General features: G+C 32.4%; 1 protein-coding gene across 1 annotated transcript; it reads left to right on the top strand.

Moving 5' to 3' along the window:
- Positions 1-2,607: 2,607 nt before the first annotated feature.
- Positions 2,608-3,015, top strand: LOC146916395 (uncharacterized). Its single transcript, XM_085721613.1, has one exon. The coding sequence runs from the start codon at positions 2,608-2,610 to the stop codon at positions 3,013-3,015; it is 408 nt and encodes a 135-aa protein (XP_085577739.1).
- Positions 3,016-18,746: the final 15,731 nt, after the last annotated feature.

An 18,746-nucleotide genomic window follows, 5' to 3' on the forward strand; every position in this document is an offset into this window, starting at 1 on the left:
TGACGAAGCATTAAGAACGAGCATAATCTAATTTAAATCTCATCATAATAAAAAGAATAAACTGAATGAAAACTTTATTAATAAATTCAAACAAATTAGAAGGGGTTCATCGTGGAACCCTAATCAAGAGGGAAAGGGTCTCTATTTAGAGCATTAAGTTGAGGTTGAGTTCTGCTTATCATCTTCAGACTGATTGTCAGACAAAAAGTACTAACCAATCTTTGGAAGATTCGTTGAGAGCTTGTGTTTCGAAACAAGGTGTAAGTTGGGATGAATGTTTACCGTTGATTGAGTTTACCAACAATAACAGTTTTCATTCAAGCATTGGGATGGCAACATTTGAATCTTTGTAAGGGAGAAGGTGTAGGACTCTTCTGTGTTGGTATGCGTTAGGAGAGAGTGCTTTGTTAGGACCGAAAATTGTGCAGCAACCACAAAAAGGTTAAGACGATTCAACAGAAGATTAAAGCGTCTCATAGTAGGCAGAAGAGTTACCATGATAAGAGGAAGAAGGATATTGAGTTTCAAGTTGGAGATCAAGTTTTTTTAGGTTGAATCTCGTGATCGATGTTAGATGTGCTTTGAAGTGTCGGAAGTTGACACCGCTTTTTGTTGGTCCGTTTGAGATTATGGAGAAGGTTGGAGCTGTAGAGTATCGGATTGCGTTACCATTGTCGTTGTTGAATCTTCGTAGTGTGTTTCATGTGTCTCAGTTGAGGAAGTATGTTTATGATCCATCACATGTGATTCAAGTGGATGACTTCGAAGTAAGGGATAATTTGACCATTGAGATGTAGCCGATAAGGATTGAGGATCGAGAAGTTAAGAGCTTAAGAGGAAAAGAGATCATTTTGGTGAAAATGATTTGGTTTGGACCAACCGGTGACAGTGCTACTTGGGAATCGGAGAGTCAGATGAAGGATTTGTATCCGGAGTTGTTTTCTTCAGGTAATTTTTAAGGGAGAAAATTCTTTAAGTAGGGGAGAGTTGTAACATCCCATTTTTTGCTAGGATTATTTTATGTGTTTAATTGCTTGTTTGTGTGTTTGATTTGGGATTAGTGGATTTTGTTTAGGCGAGAAAGGTATTTTGATCATTTTTATGACTGAGGGTATTTTGGTAATTTGAGGAGCAAGAGTAAATTAGTAATTTTAGAATGTAGAATATTTTAGTGTTTTAGTGTGAATAGTTATTTTGAAGTGTGTAGTAACTTTTTAGAATTAAGTGCTAAGAGTTTATAGGCCCATTATGAATTGATGTAACCTAGCCCATTATTGGAGTATATAAACATAACTTATGAAGGGAAATTAGGGTTTGGTTATTCATTACACATTTACACACAAAAGTGGCTATAGAATAGAGAGAGAAAAAGAGATAGAAGAGAAAGGAAGAACAAGTGAAGAGAAGAGGGAAACAAGAGCTAGGAATCATATAAAGGGAGTGAAGATTTTGGTGGATTAGCTTTAGCTTAAGGAGAAACAAGGTAAAAGGGGGTTAGGTTTGCTCTACTAAGAATCTATAATCAACTTTTAGCTTATGGGTCATAATTAATTTGATTGATTTGTGAAGATTAATGATTATACGTTTTGATTTTCGTGCTTGAATTTGTGTGGTGAATTTGGGTATGTGAAAGTTGATGAAAACTTGTTGTTGATGCTTAAATGTTATTATTGTCAATTTGTTTACTTTGAGATTTTGGTTTAAATTGATGGAAATGATGATGTTGTTGCTGATTAATTGAATTCATGATTTATATGCCATGAATGTCGTTGGGTAAATGTTTGTGTTGAGAATTCATGAAATTGGTTGTGATTAATGTGATATTTGGCTAAGTTGTTGTGTTTTGATGACTTTTGTGAAAATGGATCAAAAGTGGGGAAGTATGATTTTGATGTTGTAAATGAATTCATGAAGTTGTTATATTGAATTGAGTATAAATTTTGTTTGGATTGATATGTTTTGGTTAGAAATCATTTGAGTGAATACTGTTTTAAGCACTTTTGTAAAATAAGTCATTTTGGGTGGATTGAATTATGTTGTTTTGAGATAGAAAACAATGTTTTAAAGTGGAACTTGAGTGGTTCAAGTGATTGGGATGCATTGGTGAAAAAAGGATTCAAAACGGGATGTCGATTTTTCGTAGGGTTGGCACGACCTTATGAGTCCCAAACACCTAAACCTATTTAATTAGGGTGTAATTGAACTTATATGAGTTGTTTAACCTAGCTTTGCTTTGAAAAAGAAGTGATTTTTGAATATGGTGAAAATGAGACGAACTTTGCAAATTTTGGGATTTAAATGAACTTTGTGAAACCAAGATGCTATGGTTGGACTATTGTAGTGTTAATTGATATATATATATATATATATATATATATATATATATATATATATATATGAATTAATTTTTGAGATATAGGAGCATGGTAACTTACTTTTGTTGAGAATATTGAAAATAGACGATTTTTGTAAAAATATACGAACTTTGGGGAAATGAGGTTTTATGATTTGAAAACTTGCAAATGGCTTGTATTTGTGTTAATATATTATGCACGAGAAAGGTTCAAGCTACTATTAAAGAGGTGTCCAAGTCACAATTTTTCAGAAATGGATATCATGCAAGCCTTCACGAGAGGACTCAAACCAGATACTCGGATGTTACTAGATGCTTCTGCAGGAGGAACAATGAAAATCAAGACAACTGATGAAGTACGTACACTGATCGATAACATGTCTCTGAATGAGTATCGAGGACACACCGAGGAAGAGGCGACCCCGAAGAAGAAAGGTATGATAGATCTCAACACTAAGGATGATTTACTTGCTAGTAATAAACTTCCCAGCTTACAACTAGAAACTATCGCAAAAAGGTTGGAAGCTCATGAAGTTGCACACCTATCTGCAAAAATCAACTGTGAAATTTGTGAGCAAGCTTATGAAAGTGGTGCATGCTTACCAACAAGTTTGGGGTTTTCAGAAGAGCAGGTAAAGTATATGGGGAATTATTCCAGGTAGCAGAGGAATCCATACTCCAACACTTACAATCCAGGTTAGGCTGAACATCCAAACTTTTCTTACATAAGCAACAATGTTCTACAACCACCACAAACAACCCCCCCCCCCCTAAGGAACTCAGAACCAACCACCAAGGCCAAGTCTAGACGAGGTGATATCCCAACACATGAAGAATACTCAAGGGCAGATTGAGAGGCTGACTAAGGAGGTTGATGAAATGCAAAAGCGATACGAAGTTTTCATGAAGAACTTGGAAGTGAGGATGGGACAATTGTCTACTGATCTGGCAAATGCTACAAGAACAGGATTTTTTGGAACAACTCTAGATAATCCTAAGAATGAAACCTGCAAGATGATGGAAGTGGAAAAGGATGAAGAAAAGGAAGTTCATCCTCTAATATCAGAACACAAATTATTAGAAGCATACAAGCTATTGGCAAAGGAATTAAAAACTCTTAGGGATGTTATACAAACCAGGAGAGTTACCATAAACCAATGTTGCAACAATCTTCTAGAATACTTATTCTCTCAAACGGGTAAACTACTTTTCAATAAGATGGTAGCTGTTACTAAGGAAAATAGCAAGGACGGAGACAATTTCCCCAAGGAAAAGAAAGACGTTGGATGTTTCAGTGTACCAGTCACTATTAAGGGATTCTATGTTGGAGAAGTGATGTGTGACCTCGGATCCAGCGCAAATATGATGTCATTATCACTATTCAACACGATTGGTGGAATGGAGTTGAAACCTTGTGAGGTAAGAATAGGACTTGCTGATGGATCTCTCAAGAATGAAGAAGGTGTTATAGAGACTGTGGATATCGTCATCGATGGATTCATATTCCCTATTGAGGTAGTGGTTATGGAAATGAAGGTCTTAAATAGAGCTCAAATGATCTTAGGGAGACCTTTTCTCGCCACTGCCCGGGCTATAATAAATCTGGATCAAGGGAAAATTATCATTAGATTAGGAGAAGACTATATAACCTACAAAGTTTATGGACAGTACCATTTCCTTAAGCGGGATGGAGTGCCAAAAGAAGAACCCATCTGAATTTCAAGGAAGAGGAAGAAATCAAGGAGCCTGAAGGACAGGGGCTCCCAAGCACAAGTTAGAGATATCCGTCAGGCTTGAGACGCTAAACACGCACTGAATAGGAGGCAACCTATTTCGTCAAGCTAATGACTCAAAAGAAGCGTTGAATAGTAGGCAACCTATTGACCGTCTGGACTCAGACGTTACACAAGCGCTGAATGGGAGGAAACCCATAATTTTTATTTTTCGCATTTTTATTTTTGCTAAGCTGAGATGATCTGACTAATCAGTTTCTTTTCTTTTACTGTTGCTTTTCTTTCAAGTATTATCTAATAATTTTTATTTTTTTTTGCATTACATTTACAACCTTTCCTTTTATGCTTAAATTTATTTTAGTCTTAGGTATTCATTCAAAGCATTTAACGAAGAGGCTAGTTTATCCCTACATTCAAGAGCATAGTTTCCTTCTTCAGCCATAGGAGGTAAATTTCTAGGGCTTGCTAGTAAAGGTACTTATAGGATTACCAACTCTTTTCTGAATAGCATAACCGGTAAGATTCAGATCCAAATATTTCCATATCCATTCTAGGTTGTTATATACTTAAATATTTAAATACATATTATGAGTGTTCCATATGAATGCTATTTTTGCTTGAATTTGATGTCGTTCTTTATGGACGATCGATTAGGTTATTATACACACGAGGCAATTTTCTTTGGTAACTTGATCCTTTCAAGACACGCTTTATATATTCTTATTATCATTTTTGAAACCATTTTGAGCCTCCAGATGAAAATTTGCTTTCTTTATTAGTGACGATTCATGTCACAGTCCTGCACTTACATGAACCTTGTTTGATTTCACTTGGAGTTAGATAGGAAATTATTATGACTGCACATGATTTGAAACTAAGTTTGGGGTTGCTCGTTGGAATTAGCAACATTTTAAGTTTAGGGTGGGGTTAACAGTATAACACATTTGTTAGAAAAAAAATGTAGATGATCATGGATCTACACAAAAAAAAATAGAAAAAAAGAAAAAAAATCAAGAGCCAAAATTATGGTGTCTTAAAAAAAAGTAAGTTTTTGTCAAATAAAAAGACAAAAATTTATACTGTTATACCCATTTTGATAGAACCAAGGAAGGAAAGATGGTAGTGCATTAATGTTTAGTAGGAATCCCTAGGTTAGTAAACTGACTCCAAGTTTCTTTGTTAGCCTTCTTTTCCAAATATCTCCACCCTTAACCTAAGCCAAGTTATAACCCTCAAAGTCCTCTAAGTATGTAAATAATCTTATTTTGACTATCTGTTTAGAATTTCTTCAAATTTATAGCAAGGTACATTCATGTGACGACTGGAGTGGGCAAATGTCGTGACCAGCCCTACTGGCTTTAGGAGATACATACGTGTATCACGGAAAAGAGTACGGTTGTGAACATAGGTTACTTTTACCAAGCCAGACCCGCTTGAATGTACTACGGTAATTTAGTTGCTACTCTGCTATAAATGTGATGGATAATGTCCTAAGCACAACTCCCGAAAAGGTATGTTTTTCCCAAAAAATGCAAAGAATAAAATGTTTTTCTTTCGTTACTTGAGGACAAGCAACAGTTTAAGTTTGGGGTTGTGATGACAGGTCATCTTACGTTATTCTTAGCATGTTTCTCAGTCATTTTCAGTAGGATTTAGCAGCAAAAAGGAGGAGTATAAGAACGATTGCCTATGATTTTGGGACTTTTGTAATGTTTCCTATATTTGAGTCTGTAATTCTAATTTTCCCGAAACATAGCAATTTTAGGGGGTTTTTGATGTAATTCACGAAGAAATCATGCAAATCGGCAAATCAAGAACAACTGAAGAATTATCAAGACTTTGGGAAGACAAAGACTGAAGATTCAATTGTCTATGATTTTAGGACATTTGTAATGTTTTCTATTTTTTAGTCTGTAATTTTATTATTCCGGAAACATAGCAATTTTAGGGTGTTCTTGAAGAAATCAAGTAAATTAGGTAAAGCAATACATCCGAAGATTTACATGGGCTTTGGGAAGATGAAGAATAAAGATTCAAGATGAAGTGGAAGAAATAGTCACAACAAAAGGGGAGTTTGAATTGTGACCCTTTAAAAACTATTCCTGAAACTTAAATAAGTTTATATACTCAAGAAGGTTCTTGGTAAATGTTAGTCTAACAAGATTAAAGTATTAGATATATCTATCTATCTATCTATCTATCTATCTATATATCTTTGAATTAGAAGCTTGAGTCTTTCTTATTCAAGAGTTTTGATGATGTGGCACATCTAAAAAAGCTTCTCATTCTCTAATATAATAATATTCTCACTTCACTTATAACTTTTCACCTTTGATATATCTCATTAATCCTCCACTCTCTTGAAAGCTTGCAACCCTCCACTATATCAATTTAATGTCTCATTATTATAGAACTCAAACAAAAACTATTTTATTAAATATGTTAATATATATATATATATATATATATATATATATATATATATATATATATATATATAGACACACACACACACACTAATAATATAACTCAAAATGGTTTGATATGCTTATACTCATTGGCTTCAGCCACGTAAAAATAAAAGCCCATAATAAATTAAAAAATAAATAAATTTTATCAGTTACACAATATATATGATACAACCGATCCATTGCTTTCTTTGAGTATTGAATAAAAAGAAACCATTGTCATTATAAGTAATAAACAATAGAGATAGTTGTTAAATATATTAATTAACTAATTTTCGGTTACAAAATATGTAAAGATATAAACTCCTCCATCCAGCAAGAGAAAACATATTTCATATTTATCCATATGTTCAACAAACAAAATGATAATGTAAAGTTTGGTTTTGGATCATCATCACTTTCTTCAAGCAATTTTTGGGTAGTTTCTTCAATTTTGTATTCTGATTTTTTGTTATCTTTCTTATTCTTCACATATGTTTTAGCTATTCATTAATGGTTTATGTAACAAGATATAGACTCAAGTTACTTGATTATATAAATTGGTTAAATAATATAACTATATTTTTTTTATCATTAGCTAGAGAATTGATATAACATTTATAAGTCTACTTTTCTAACTTTTTTCTTATTTTTTTCTATTGCTTAGTATAGATATACCATTTTTTTCCATGTGAATGAGGAAGACAAACTAGCTAATGTAAGTATATGTCTTTAACCATAATTGTTTACATCAATTCAACTAAAAATTATGGATTTTTGACTGTGATTGTCTTATATAGTAGATTATATAGATCCTCCATATGTTCGATAAACAAAATATTTTAATATAATTTTTGTTTAGATGATTGTCACTTTCTTTAAGCTACTCTTGAATGATACTTTTCACATAGATTATATGGATTTTTGTATCGTAGTTTTTATTTATCTTTCTTAATCCTCATATATGTCTTGACTATTCATTAATGGTGTAAGTGTTTATGTGGCAGGATATAAACTTCGTTTACTCAATTACATAGGTTGGTCACATACTTACCTTTGTAAACTAAACTTGAATCATCACTCTAATGCTAGGATTGTCCCTACGTGACATCTCTAAAAAAACTTCATTTCTACTCTCTTATTCTATCTAATAATATAGTTATAATAAAGTATAAATAAATAATGTGCAATTAAGTTTTTTTTTTTTTTACCAAAATGTGCAGTTAAGTTTAAGTTACATAAAAATATAAAGATGACTTCTCACATTATAAATATAAAAAATGTAATGTCTCGCGCCACTAAATTAATACATAGACCAAAGAGTTGATTTTACGGTTACTCTACGTATGTTCTAATTTAATCTGTCAAAAAAAAAAGCTCTAATTTAAATATGCTTTTAATATTCAAAAATAATTCTATATATGTTCACATTAAAAACTTTTAGAACATAAAGGACCAACTTTTCCTTTTTTAACGAGTAAAGGACCAACTTAAGACCTGAAATAAACATAACAGATCACACATGCAATTAAGCCAAAAATTTATAATATTTATAGTTTGAACTAGCTCATAATAAAAGAAAAAAAAACTTATAATATTTAAGTTAGTATTTGTGCCTCCTCTAATTTTTTGGGCAAGATCCGCCACTCAGGATGATTCCTTGAAATTTGGGGTTATCTTTACGTTTTTGGTCAGACTATTTTTTATTTTTAAATTCCTTTTAATCTGTTTTTTTTCTATGGAGCAATTGTCTTTTCAACCAAAAATAAGGTAAAATATAATTTCCTTTTAATTCCTTTACATGTCTTTCATAAATAGCAAATATATTCTTTAAAAATAAAAGAAAATTTACAAACATGCACCTTTTCTATATAACAAAAGAAAAACAAACAAAAATTATCAAATACAATGCATTTAAGGTTGTACGATAAAAATATCTATACACCTCTATTTATTTTTTTAGTGTCAATAAACCTTAAACTTTTTTTAAATTACCAGTTCTAATTTTAATTCTATCAAAAGAAATGTTCATTATTTTTTCAATTATAAACAAAACATTTTAAACCAAAATTGAGTGTACTTAAATGAAAAAATTATAAGTGCAAACCAAAATTGAGTGTACTTAAATGAAAAAATTATAAGTGCACTGTGTATCAATATTACAGTTTTTTAATCAATTAAATATTTTTTTATTATTTAACCGTATTTTAACAAACCCGTGCAACGCACGGGTTGAACTTGGGATGAAATAAATCTGTGTACATCGAGGGGATTGGGACTCAAGCCATTCGAAATTAATAAGTGATGGGAACCCAACCTTTGTGATTGGAGATCCCATGAATAAGGTTCATATGGGTAAGACCAAGTCACTTATTAGTTCTGCTAGCACAAAAAAAAATTAGTTAATTAATTTTTGCTCTCGTCCCTTTCCTATGGTGTGTGTGTGAGAAGTGCTAGACACTGCATTATTGGGAGGATAAGCGTATAAAGCTTTTAATGAATTTCATATCCCTTATGGGTGGTGTATGATTTGCACCATACACTTGATGAAATCACCTATGTGAGTGTCAAGTGGGGCCGCTTGTATGAGATCTTGGCGAAATATCTGGAGCACTCATGAAATAATCCAGGCACGCACACGACCTATTCGCGCACCACAGCGCCAACGGCAAGAATTGTGGGGGTGTGATGCGAATGGTATACTGCTAACATACATCAAGTGATTTTAGTTCATATAGCTTGCTACACCAACTTCATTGTGTGTTAAGTATTATCAGTCTAGGGCTGGTTCATATAGCTTGCTACACCAGTTTGATGCATCACATCTAGGATGTTAACCCAGGAAGTCCTTTTTCTAACTTATTTTAAACTTTTGAAATATGTGGGGGATTGTTGTATTTTTATACTATTTATTATATTTCAAAAGTTATAATTATCATATTTTATTTCATGCTGATATAAATACATTTTAATTATGGTTTACTTGAACATCATCTCTTGGGATCACATGGGATGAATCCCTCACATACTTCCGAAGTTGCGACACATGAAACACATCATGCAAGTTCGAAAGATGTGGTGGCAAACCCACCCTATAAGCAACCGTTCCAATCCTTTCTGAAATCTGATACGGACCAATGAACCGCGGAGTCAACTTCTTTGACTTCAATGCACGTCCAACACCTGTGACAGGAGTGACCCTCAAAAACACATGGTCTCCTTCTTGGAACTCAAGATCCTTCCTGCGCTTATCATGATCACTCTTCTGCCTATCTTACGACTCTTTCATCTTTTCTCTAATGATGAAAAACAGACATAGAAGCAAACACGCTATACATGACAGAGTCGTTGAATTTGTTGTAATCAGTGGGAATTTAGGCATTAAATGACGAGAAGGTTCAAAGTTCGATCCAAGTCGTTGACAAATTTTCTCCCCCAAACAAACTAACCACTAACACTTATATATAGAAAAGAAACATTATACATGACAAAGGAAAAAAGTGCTAATAGTAGTTGAAAATACGGAATGCATCAAGTTACATCCCCCAAGATTGTAACAAGTGAAATTAGGAATAAAATTACCTTTGTGAAAATTTAGTTAAAGGTGCTAGAAAATGCAACATATGTCTATTCTACACTCAATGTTGTAGATTCTCGTAACACATAATGAACATGTTCAAATAGTCTTTGCAAGTGATTTGTATTTGTAACTAAGTTTCCAAATATATTTGTATTTGATATGAATTGATCAAACGTCTACAAATGTCTTGACTGCGTGGATGTGGGGAATCCCTGACTGCGTATTAAGTAATATTTAACACTAAAGATGGAATTGAGAGTGAGAGTGAGAGTGAGGAATGTTACATAAAAAGGCGATAAGGCGAAATGGGTTGGCTCTTCATCAAATGTTGAATGTTTGGGCGAGTTCGCTTGGGAACGATTCCTAGTAACCTTTTGAATTGAATTTGTTGGAGTCACAATACTGCATATCAGCCAAGGCAATAGGAACAAAAACCCACATGTTTCACTACATACACACATTCAATTCAATTATAACAAGTATCAGCACAAACAAAAAAATGAAAGAAAGTAGAAAAGGAACATTGAATTGAATACATATGTATACCATTTGAAAAAGGCACTTCCATCAGGAGCACGAGGAATGGCACAAACCCTCTTTCTAACTCTTCTTCTACGAGCCATCAGCATTGATTGATTGATCGATGATGAAACAACAACTGATGTTTGTGACCAGCTGCTTTAAGGGACAGCTGAATTTTCCTTTCCCAAAAATGAATGTGATTCAATCATAATAAGAGGGTACTGGTTTTTGCTTTAAGGGATATGAAATGAAACTGGAAAAAGGGTAACACTTTTTTTCCCGCTGATTTGAAGAGTACAACTTTTCCTCTTCCCCAATAATTGATGCGTTTATTTTATTTTTAAAATAAATAAATGGGTAAAATAGTCCATTGAGTGGTCATGATAATGTCTCAAAGTATTGAAATTACAAAAGATTGTGCAATTCGTTAGTCAAAATAATATCCAGCGTTAAAATTGACATTAATTATTTTTATATAGGAATTAATATGATAGTAAATAAGTAATGATAAAGACTGATATGATAATAAATAAATACATTGGAGGACTAAAATGATACTATTAACAAAGTATTTTAATGCAAATTATTATTTTGATTAAGATAGTGTTCAATTAAGGACTATTTTGAAGAAACTATTGTGACTACTCGTTACACATTTAGGGGCCAAAATGATTATTGTCAATTTTTTAAATAGAGTTAATGTTGGCTAGTTTTATTAATTATAGATGAAAATTAAAATATCTCACATAATTATTTATTGACAATCAATATTTATTGGTCCGAACTATTATCTAATGAGCTTCAAGGTGTGTGTCCATCATAAGATATTGTCTGACTTCGGATCCCAAATCGGGTTCGGGTCTAAAAAGATTGAACATTAACCTAGTTCAAAAAAGGTTGCTCCCCAAATTGTAGGCTGAAGGAGTCAGATTGTAGCTTGATATTTAGATGGAAATAGAGTAATAGTCTGTCTGTTTTTGCGGTGCAACAAACTTAAACCACGTTTTGGCTAAAGCTCCAAATTGGAGCTTCTACTTTTCACGTTTTTTATGCATTGGGAAGCGTGAATAGTGCATTGGGAAGCGGTTTCTAACTTCCAAAAGCCTTCCCAAACACACACTAAGGCTCTGTTTGGTAAAAATATCGGATGACTGATAAGCTAGCTGATAGCTTATAGCTGATGATTGATAGTTGATAAGCTACTTGAAGTGTTTGGTAAAATTGGCGGTTCAATTAGCTGACAGATGTAAAATTACATAAAAGGACATTTTTTAATTCACAATAAAGTTTATATCAATTAATGTTAAGTATTTAAAAATTAAAAATTAAACATTGTTAATGATATTATTATTAAATTAATTTTTAATTCCTAAATGTTAATTTATATTTATTTTCATTTGCCTAAAAAAATTAGATATAAAGTGTTAAAAAGTTTAAACGTAACAATAAATAAAATATAGTTTGTACAAATATATATATATATATATATGTATATATATATATATATATGTATATATATATATATATATATATGTATATATATATATATATATATATATATATATATATATATATAGTGAAGGTAAACGTAACGTTCTCATTTTTTTTTTGTTGGAGAAAAACATATTGTCCTTATTCTTATTCTCTACAATTCTGATATATCACACAAAAATAACGTGTAATTTCGCAAAAAAAAAAAAGGTAATATTAAATATTGAAATAGTCACACAAAAAAAAAACGTAACAATTGTAACGAAAAAAAACTTAAACGTAACGGTATAAAAAATATCTTTTTCTATTGAGGAAAAAAAAGGATCTTTCATTCATAAAAAAATAGCATTCATATTTAAAAAATATGTATTTTACTTTATAATATAATAAATGATTAAGGGTAAAAAATGGAATTTAGTTAGAATAATAAGGGTAAAACTGGAATTAAAAGTGAGAAGCTATAAGCTATAAAAGCTCAAATGCTACTTGGAATAGCTTCTGAAAAATAAGCTTGTGAAATAAACTATAAGCTCATGGTGAAAACGTGTCACCAAACAGAGTTTTTTTTGTCAAACGAGCTTATAAGCTATAAGCTATATATATAGTTATAATTTGTGAATAAGTTATAATTTTCTTTGTGGAGGGATAAATTATAATTTTCAAATAGCTTCTACCTACTTAATTTGAAGCAAAATTATACTTTTCAGTTGACAGAGACATTGCAGCATGTAAAGATCGGGGTTAGAACCAAATCCCCCACTTATTCATCTTAAATATAAATAACAATTGATTTGTACAGGTCCAGAAATTAAATAAACCTTAAGCGATTAAATAGTTTTGACAATGACCAAAATGTTCTGGATGAATTAAAGCTTAACTCTTTTAATTTGTTTTAACAAGGACCAGAATGTTTTGGAGAATCATTATATAAGCAGAATGAGAAAAATGATATTAAACTGAAATGTAAAAACTATTTTATCATGGACCAGAATGTTCTAGAGAATCATTATTATAAAAGCATAATGATAAAACAATATTTATAAGCTGATTTTAAACGTGAGTTTATCTTTATATATTTATGTAGTTGTTTTATCTTGGACTAGAATGTTCTGGATGCATTTGTTCAATTAATATTGACTAAAATAATAAAACAATATTAATGATTAAGTCAGGAACAGAGAACTCTGGATTAATTTGGTTGTGATTAATTAGTACCAGAATATTCTAGAGAGATTAATAAATATTATGTTGATTGTGATTGTGTGTGTATATAGTGTAACTTAAATAAAAAGAGAAAGGGAAGAAAAATAACACATGAGATTTATCCTGGTTCACCAAACCCGGCTACTTCCGATCCCCACACCTCATTGATGACAGGTCATCTTATGTTATTCTTAGCATTTTTTTCAGTTATTTTCAGTAGTTTTTAGCATCGAAAAGGAGGAGTATTAGAACGATTGCCTATGATTTCAGGACTTTTATAATGTTTTCTATATTTGAGTCTGTAATTCTAGTTTTCCCGAAACATAGCAATTTTAGGGGGTTTTGAAGTAATTCACGAAGAAATCATGCAAATCGGCAAATGAAGAACATCTGAAGAATTGTCGAGATTTTGCGAAGACAAAGAATGAAGATTCAAGAGGCTTCAGGCAACTTTACATACGAAGGAATTCTGTTTCCAAGTTCTGGGGTAAGTTTTTTGAAGACGAAGACCTAAAAACGACGAAGATCGAAGAAATTGGGCCCGAAAGCACAACCAAATGCGCCTAAGGCATGGCAAAGCTATACCATGCACCTAGGGCATCAAGAATGTGCCTCAAGCATTGCTTGAAGGTAATATGTGCCTCAAGCATATGTTGTGTGCCTCAAGCATATGAAAATGTGGGGGCGCAGGCGTAATTTTATTCTTTTTTGTGGGTAAAGCCTGCGTTTTTAGCCCAAACCCTGTTAGAAATCTCCACTATAAATACTAGCCTTCCTCATTCAGAATTTCACATTCAGAACTGTGGCAGTTCAAAAGGAAGGCTACTTTGGAGCTACGGGAGAGAATTTATCTTCTCCTTGATTTTCTAGGGTATGTTTTTATCTTTAGTAATTTGTTTTTAGTTACCATGTGTAACTAAATCTTTTTAGGTTAGAGTTCTAAGATGAACCTCTGTATATTTTTGTTGGATATTTATTTAATTCAATATTTCGTTTATTATATTTATTTATTCTTTTGTTCGCTATTAAGTTTTATTAGGGTTTTAGTTTTATTTCTTTGAGAGGTGCAACCCTAGATTAGCTACTTAGGTTGTGATAGGACCTAATATTGCTATCACTAACTGGATGCTTATATCTTGATATTTATATCCCTTTACTGATAACTATCTGTCTAGGAAGTAAGTGATTATTAACTAGTCAAAGATGCCATAAGAATTGTTGACCCTAGACGTAGGTACTCAGTGGATGATGCCCATTGAGTCTGGTGGTGCCTTACCGAATGTAGGAATTAACTGGTTGGTAATTAGGGAAACATGCACCTAGTTGTCCGACTTAAAGTTATAACCTAACAAGACCATTCTCTTGAAACCCGTAGTAACGTAGACGTGGATTAGGGTTGCCCATTTGTAGAACTACTAAGAAAGTGTATAGAGTGTTCTATGAGTGTCCTAAGATTCATAGATTGGCAGACCTTAAGGAACCTTGGCCTTCATTGCCTTGGGAAACACTGGAAATCCAATACAAAGTTTATGTTTCAATTACCTTTGAATTAATAAGACCCCTGACGTAAGGATCATCGTGCGATCAGCAGGTACAGTTAGCCGTTGGGTCAGGTGGTGCCTTACCTAAGTATGAACTCCCAACGGCCTCATCACTTGTATAGTCTACCTAAGATAAATAAACGCAACATATTTATTACTTATTATCGAACAACATATATAAAGAGGGGATTCGAAGAATCCTAACCGCTGCTTACTTTTCTGCAACCAAAATAGGTAAACTTGCTCTGTTGCAAACAGGCAAAAATTGAAACCTAACTTTTATACCGTCAAACATACAAAAATAAGTAACAAGAATTGTTCGGACGAAAGGACAATCCATGTGCATAGGATACTTTACTTATTACTTTATTACTTGGTTAACGATTGGTACACTTGCCATATAATCGTCCCATCACTTGTGTGATATTATCCAATATAGTATCCTAATAACAAAAACTTATGACTAGAACTATAAGTTCTTGATCACAACAGATCAGTCTGTTACACCCTATATTATCAACCTCATCAAGCTTCTACAATTATTTGCTTTCGCACAAGAAAGGTTGTTACACTTCTTTCTTAAACTATTGTTACGAATAGACTTGAGAATACAATACACTTTGTATGATGAGATTGGTTTGGGATCAGATTTACACTCAAATCTTTTTTGAGGGTATGATGATATGAACACACTCACAATATGTGATCCACTAATCTGTTATGGGCTGGAGTGTGTTATAGATGAAGAGATTATGATATTTGCACTTAAAAGTGGATTATGATTAAAATCAATCTCTTAACCTCAAAGGCTTCTCAACTCATGTTTGAGATTATTATGAACAAACTCTTGATATTAATCAAAGATATAGTGAGTGAGTTGGAGTTTGTTTGTTTGTGAAGAGTTTTTGAAAGTATTGATGATTTCACTTGAGAGATGATTCCTTTGTTGTAAAAACTCTTTATATTTCCATTCAAGTGTTCCTCTATTTATAGAAGATGTAAAACTTGGTGACCACTTCATAAAATAGTTATTGGGACATGTTTTCCTATGTAGCATGTGCTTCCTTTAATTGCTTAGAGAGAAAGCATGAAATTTTGCACTTTCAAAATGTTATCCTGAACGTTCTGGAATTTCCAACTAGCGTAAAGAAGAAGTTCACGTGTTTGCAAGTTGCAATGAGTTGTTCTCTTGATTGTAGAAGCTTTGAGACCACTTATGATGATGTAATCTTGATGTAATTGCATGATATCATAAGATGATGTGTTTGATGATGTTATATGATAGTAACTTTGAAGATATATTCCTTAATGAGCTAAAAATAATGAAGGCTTTTTGCTGATTTTACTTTCTTGTAGGTTTCATGGCCCATGTGCAATAATGCCTTGATTTGTATTTTGATGTAAATGATTTATTTGCTATGTGAAACCAGAATGTTCTCGTAACAGTGACCAGAACGATCTCCAGAATATTTTCACTGAAACATTCTCATAAAACACATTACCGGATAACAAAATAATAATTGTAATATTTTTTTGATCTTTCAAAACATCAAATGAGGATGTTTTCTTCACTTTGTATGACCAAAATGATATTTGTAGGAACATGAGAAACCTTTCTCAAAGTCAAAATTCTTTTGATTGATTTCTATTCTCCAAATCATATCTTGAATAGTGATGGAAGATTCGTGGACCATCATAAGTCTTTTATGATAGAATCTCCAAGCATATGATCATGAATTTTCTTCTTTGATATTTCTCCAATCAATATCATTAATGAATGACTTAATAAATATCTCATTCATGAATTGATTTATCTTTAAATTTGATTATAATCATTTTGATGAAATGATAAGAATAATTCCGAGTGTAATGTGAATCCTCATCATGAGAACATTCTTTCATCAGAGTTGATAATGTTCTCTTCTATATGAGATGACAATACATTCTCGATTAATTAACCTTGAATTATTTTGTTGATGATGCAATTTATCTCATAATTCCTTTTGGTGATTACACACAATGTTTCTTGTCCATTGAGTATCTTTGAGATATTTTAGTTTAGGCATGTCTTTTCTTCCTTGAATCTTTAAGGCATTGTTGAAAACCCTATGGTGACGATGATAAATCAATTAATCATAAAGTTCATCTTCTTGTTGAATCTTCACTCAACACTCTTTTGATTCAAACAATTGCTATATCTTCTTGAGTTTGTGATGCTACTGGTTTGGTATTACTTCTTGTCTACGTTTGTGGAAAGACTCAAGTGCAAACTTCAGTAGATCACCATTCATAAAAATTATTGTTTATCCCATAAGGTTTGTTATCATTAAAACATTCATCAAAAAGATTTTTGTTTCAACACAAGAGGCCTCAGAAGACTTTACAGAGGGAGGAACTTTGTTCCCAAGTTCCAAGACATCTTACAATGAAGAAAACACATCAACAGACGAAGAAAACTGGCAAATCAACACAGAAAATGCATTGAAGTGCCAAGGTGCACCACAGGGGGCTAGGAGTCCAAGAATAACAACACTAAAGTCGCCCATGCAAGGGGCGCACGCCCCATTTCTTGCGAAAAAGTTACTTTTCGTGACTTTTTCGCCCCTGAATCCCATGTTTTTAGCCCAAGTTAGGTGGAAACTTTTCCTATAAATACCGCCTTCCTCATTCACAATTTCTCGTTCATAATTAGAGTAGTTCAGGAGGAAGGCCATTCTAGGAGCCAAGGAGGAGTTCTATCTTCTCCTATCTTTTCTAGGGTATATTTTCATCTTTTTGTATTTTATCTTATTTATCATGTGTAACTAGATTTCTATAGGTTAGGGTTCTAAAATAAACTGATGAGTCAATAATTAGTGTTTTTTATATAATATTTGAGTCCATTTTATTTATATTTTATTTAGTTTTATTTAATTTTATTTCCTTTTTAGAACTATTTTACTTCAATTGCAAGTTATTTAATTTCGGGAACAAATATTCTAAAGATTGAGTCTTGGAGCAAAAGAAAGGAGAATTGGAGCTGATTTGTGCCAAAAATATGAAGATCTTATACAAAAATATCTTGTGCAAAGAATTTGAAGATCATTCACCAAAATATGAAGATTTGGTACTAAAATATGAAGCCAACCAATAGAAGCTTGACACGTCCCCAATTTGCCTTTTGCTGCTTTTGCTTCTTCGACAAGCTGCCTATTTTAGTTTATTTCTGACCTAAAGCCCATGGTTTCTTGTGCAACACTTTAGTGATTTATTTCTTAGGGCTTAAGTCAGTGTTAGACTATAAATAGAGCAGCCACCAAACTTGTATTCTCATCTTTTGTTCTCTGAAATAATAAGTAACAATTGTTTCTTTGAATAAAAGTTCACCTTGAACGTGAGTGAGTAGACTCTCCTTATCTTGGGATTGTTGGATAAGATTGTTGGATAAGTCTAAATGACATAACCCTAATCAAACCAAGCCTTGAACCCTAATTTTATATAAATCTACTTTCTAATGAATTAACAAATATCAAACTCATGAAGAGAAAGTGGAGGGTTAGTATTTGTTAATTCATCATCTCCAATATCAATTCATAAAGCGAAAGTGGAGTTTTGATATTGGAACAAGTGAAATTAGACAATGATTGCAAAACATGAGAAGTCTAGCAAACCTTGAGACAAATAAAGTTTCGTTCTTCAAGGATTCCATTAGCAATCAACCATGAGAATAGGCGTGATTGCTAGAGGAACACACTCACAGAGACCGAAAGGAGATGTGATAGGCTTAAGAGAAACTTGTCATTAGAAAGTGAATCCAATATAAAATTCTGGTTTAGGGTTTGTTTGTGAAGGACTTGTTATTTAAATGAACCAATAATCCCAAGGCGCTTTTATTTT

This window comes from Medicago sativa, chromosome 6, assembly GCF_051527215.1.
Source record: "Medicago sativa cultivar Bolivia chromosome 6, Bolivia_mono, whole genome shotgun sequence".
NCBI classification, from domain to species: Eukaryota; Viridiplantae; Streptophyta; class Magnoliopsida; order Fabales; family Fabaceae; genus Medicago; species Medicago sativa.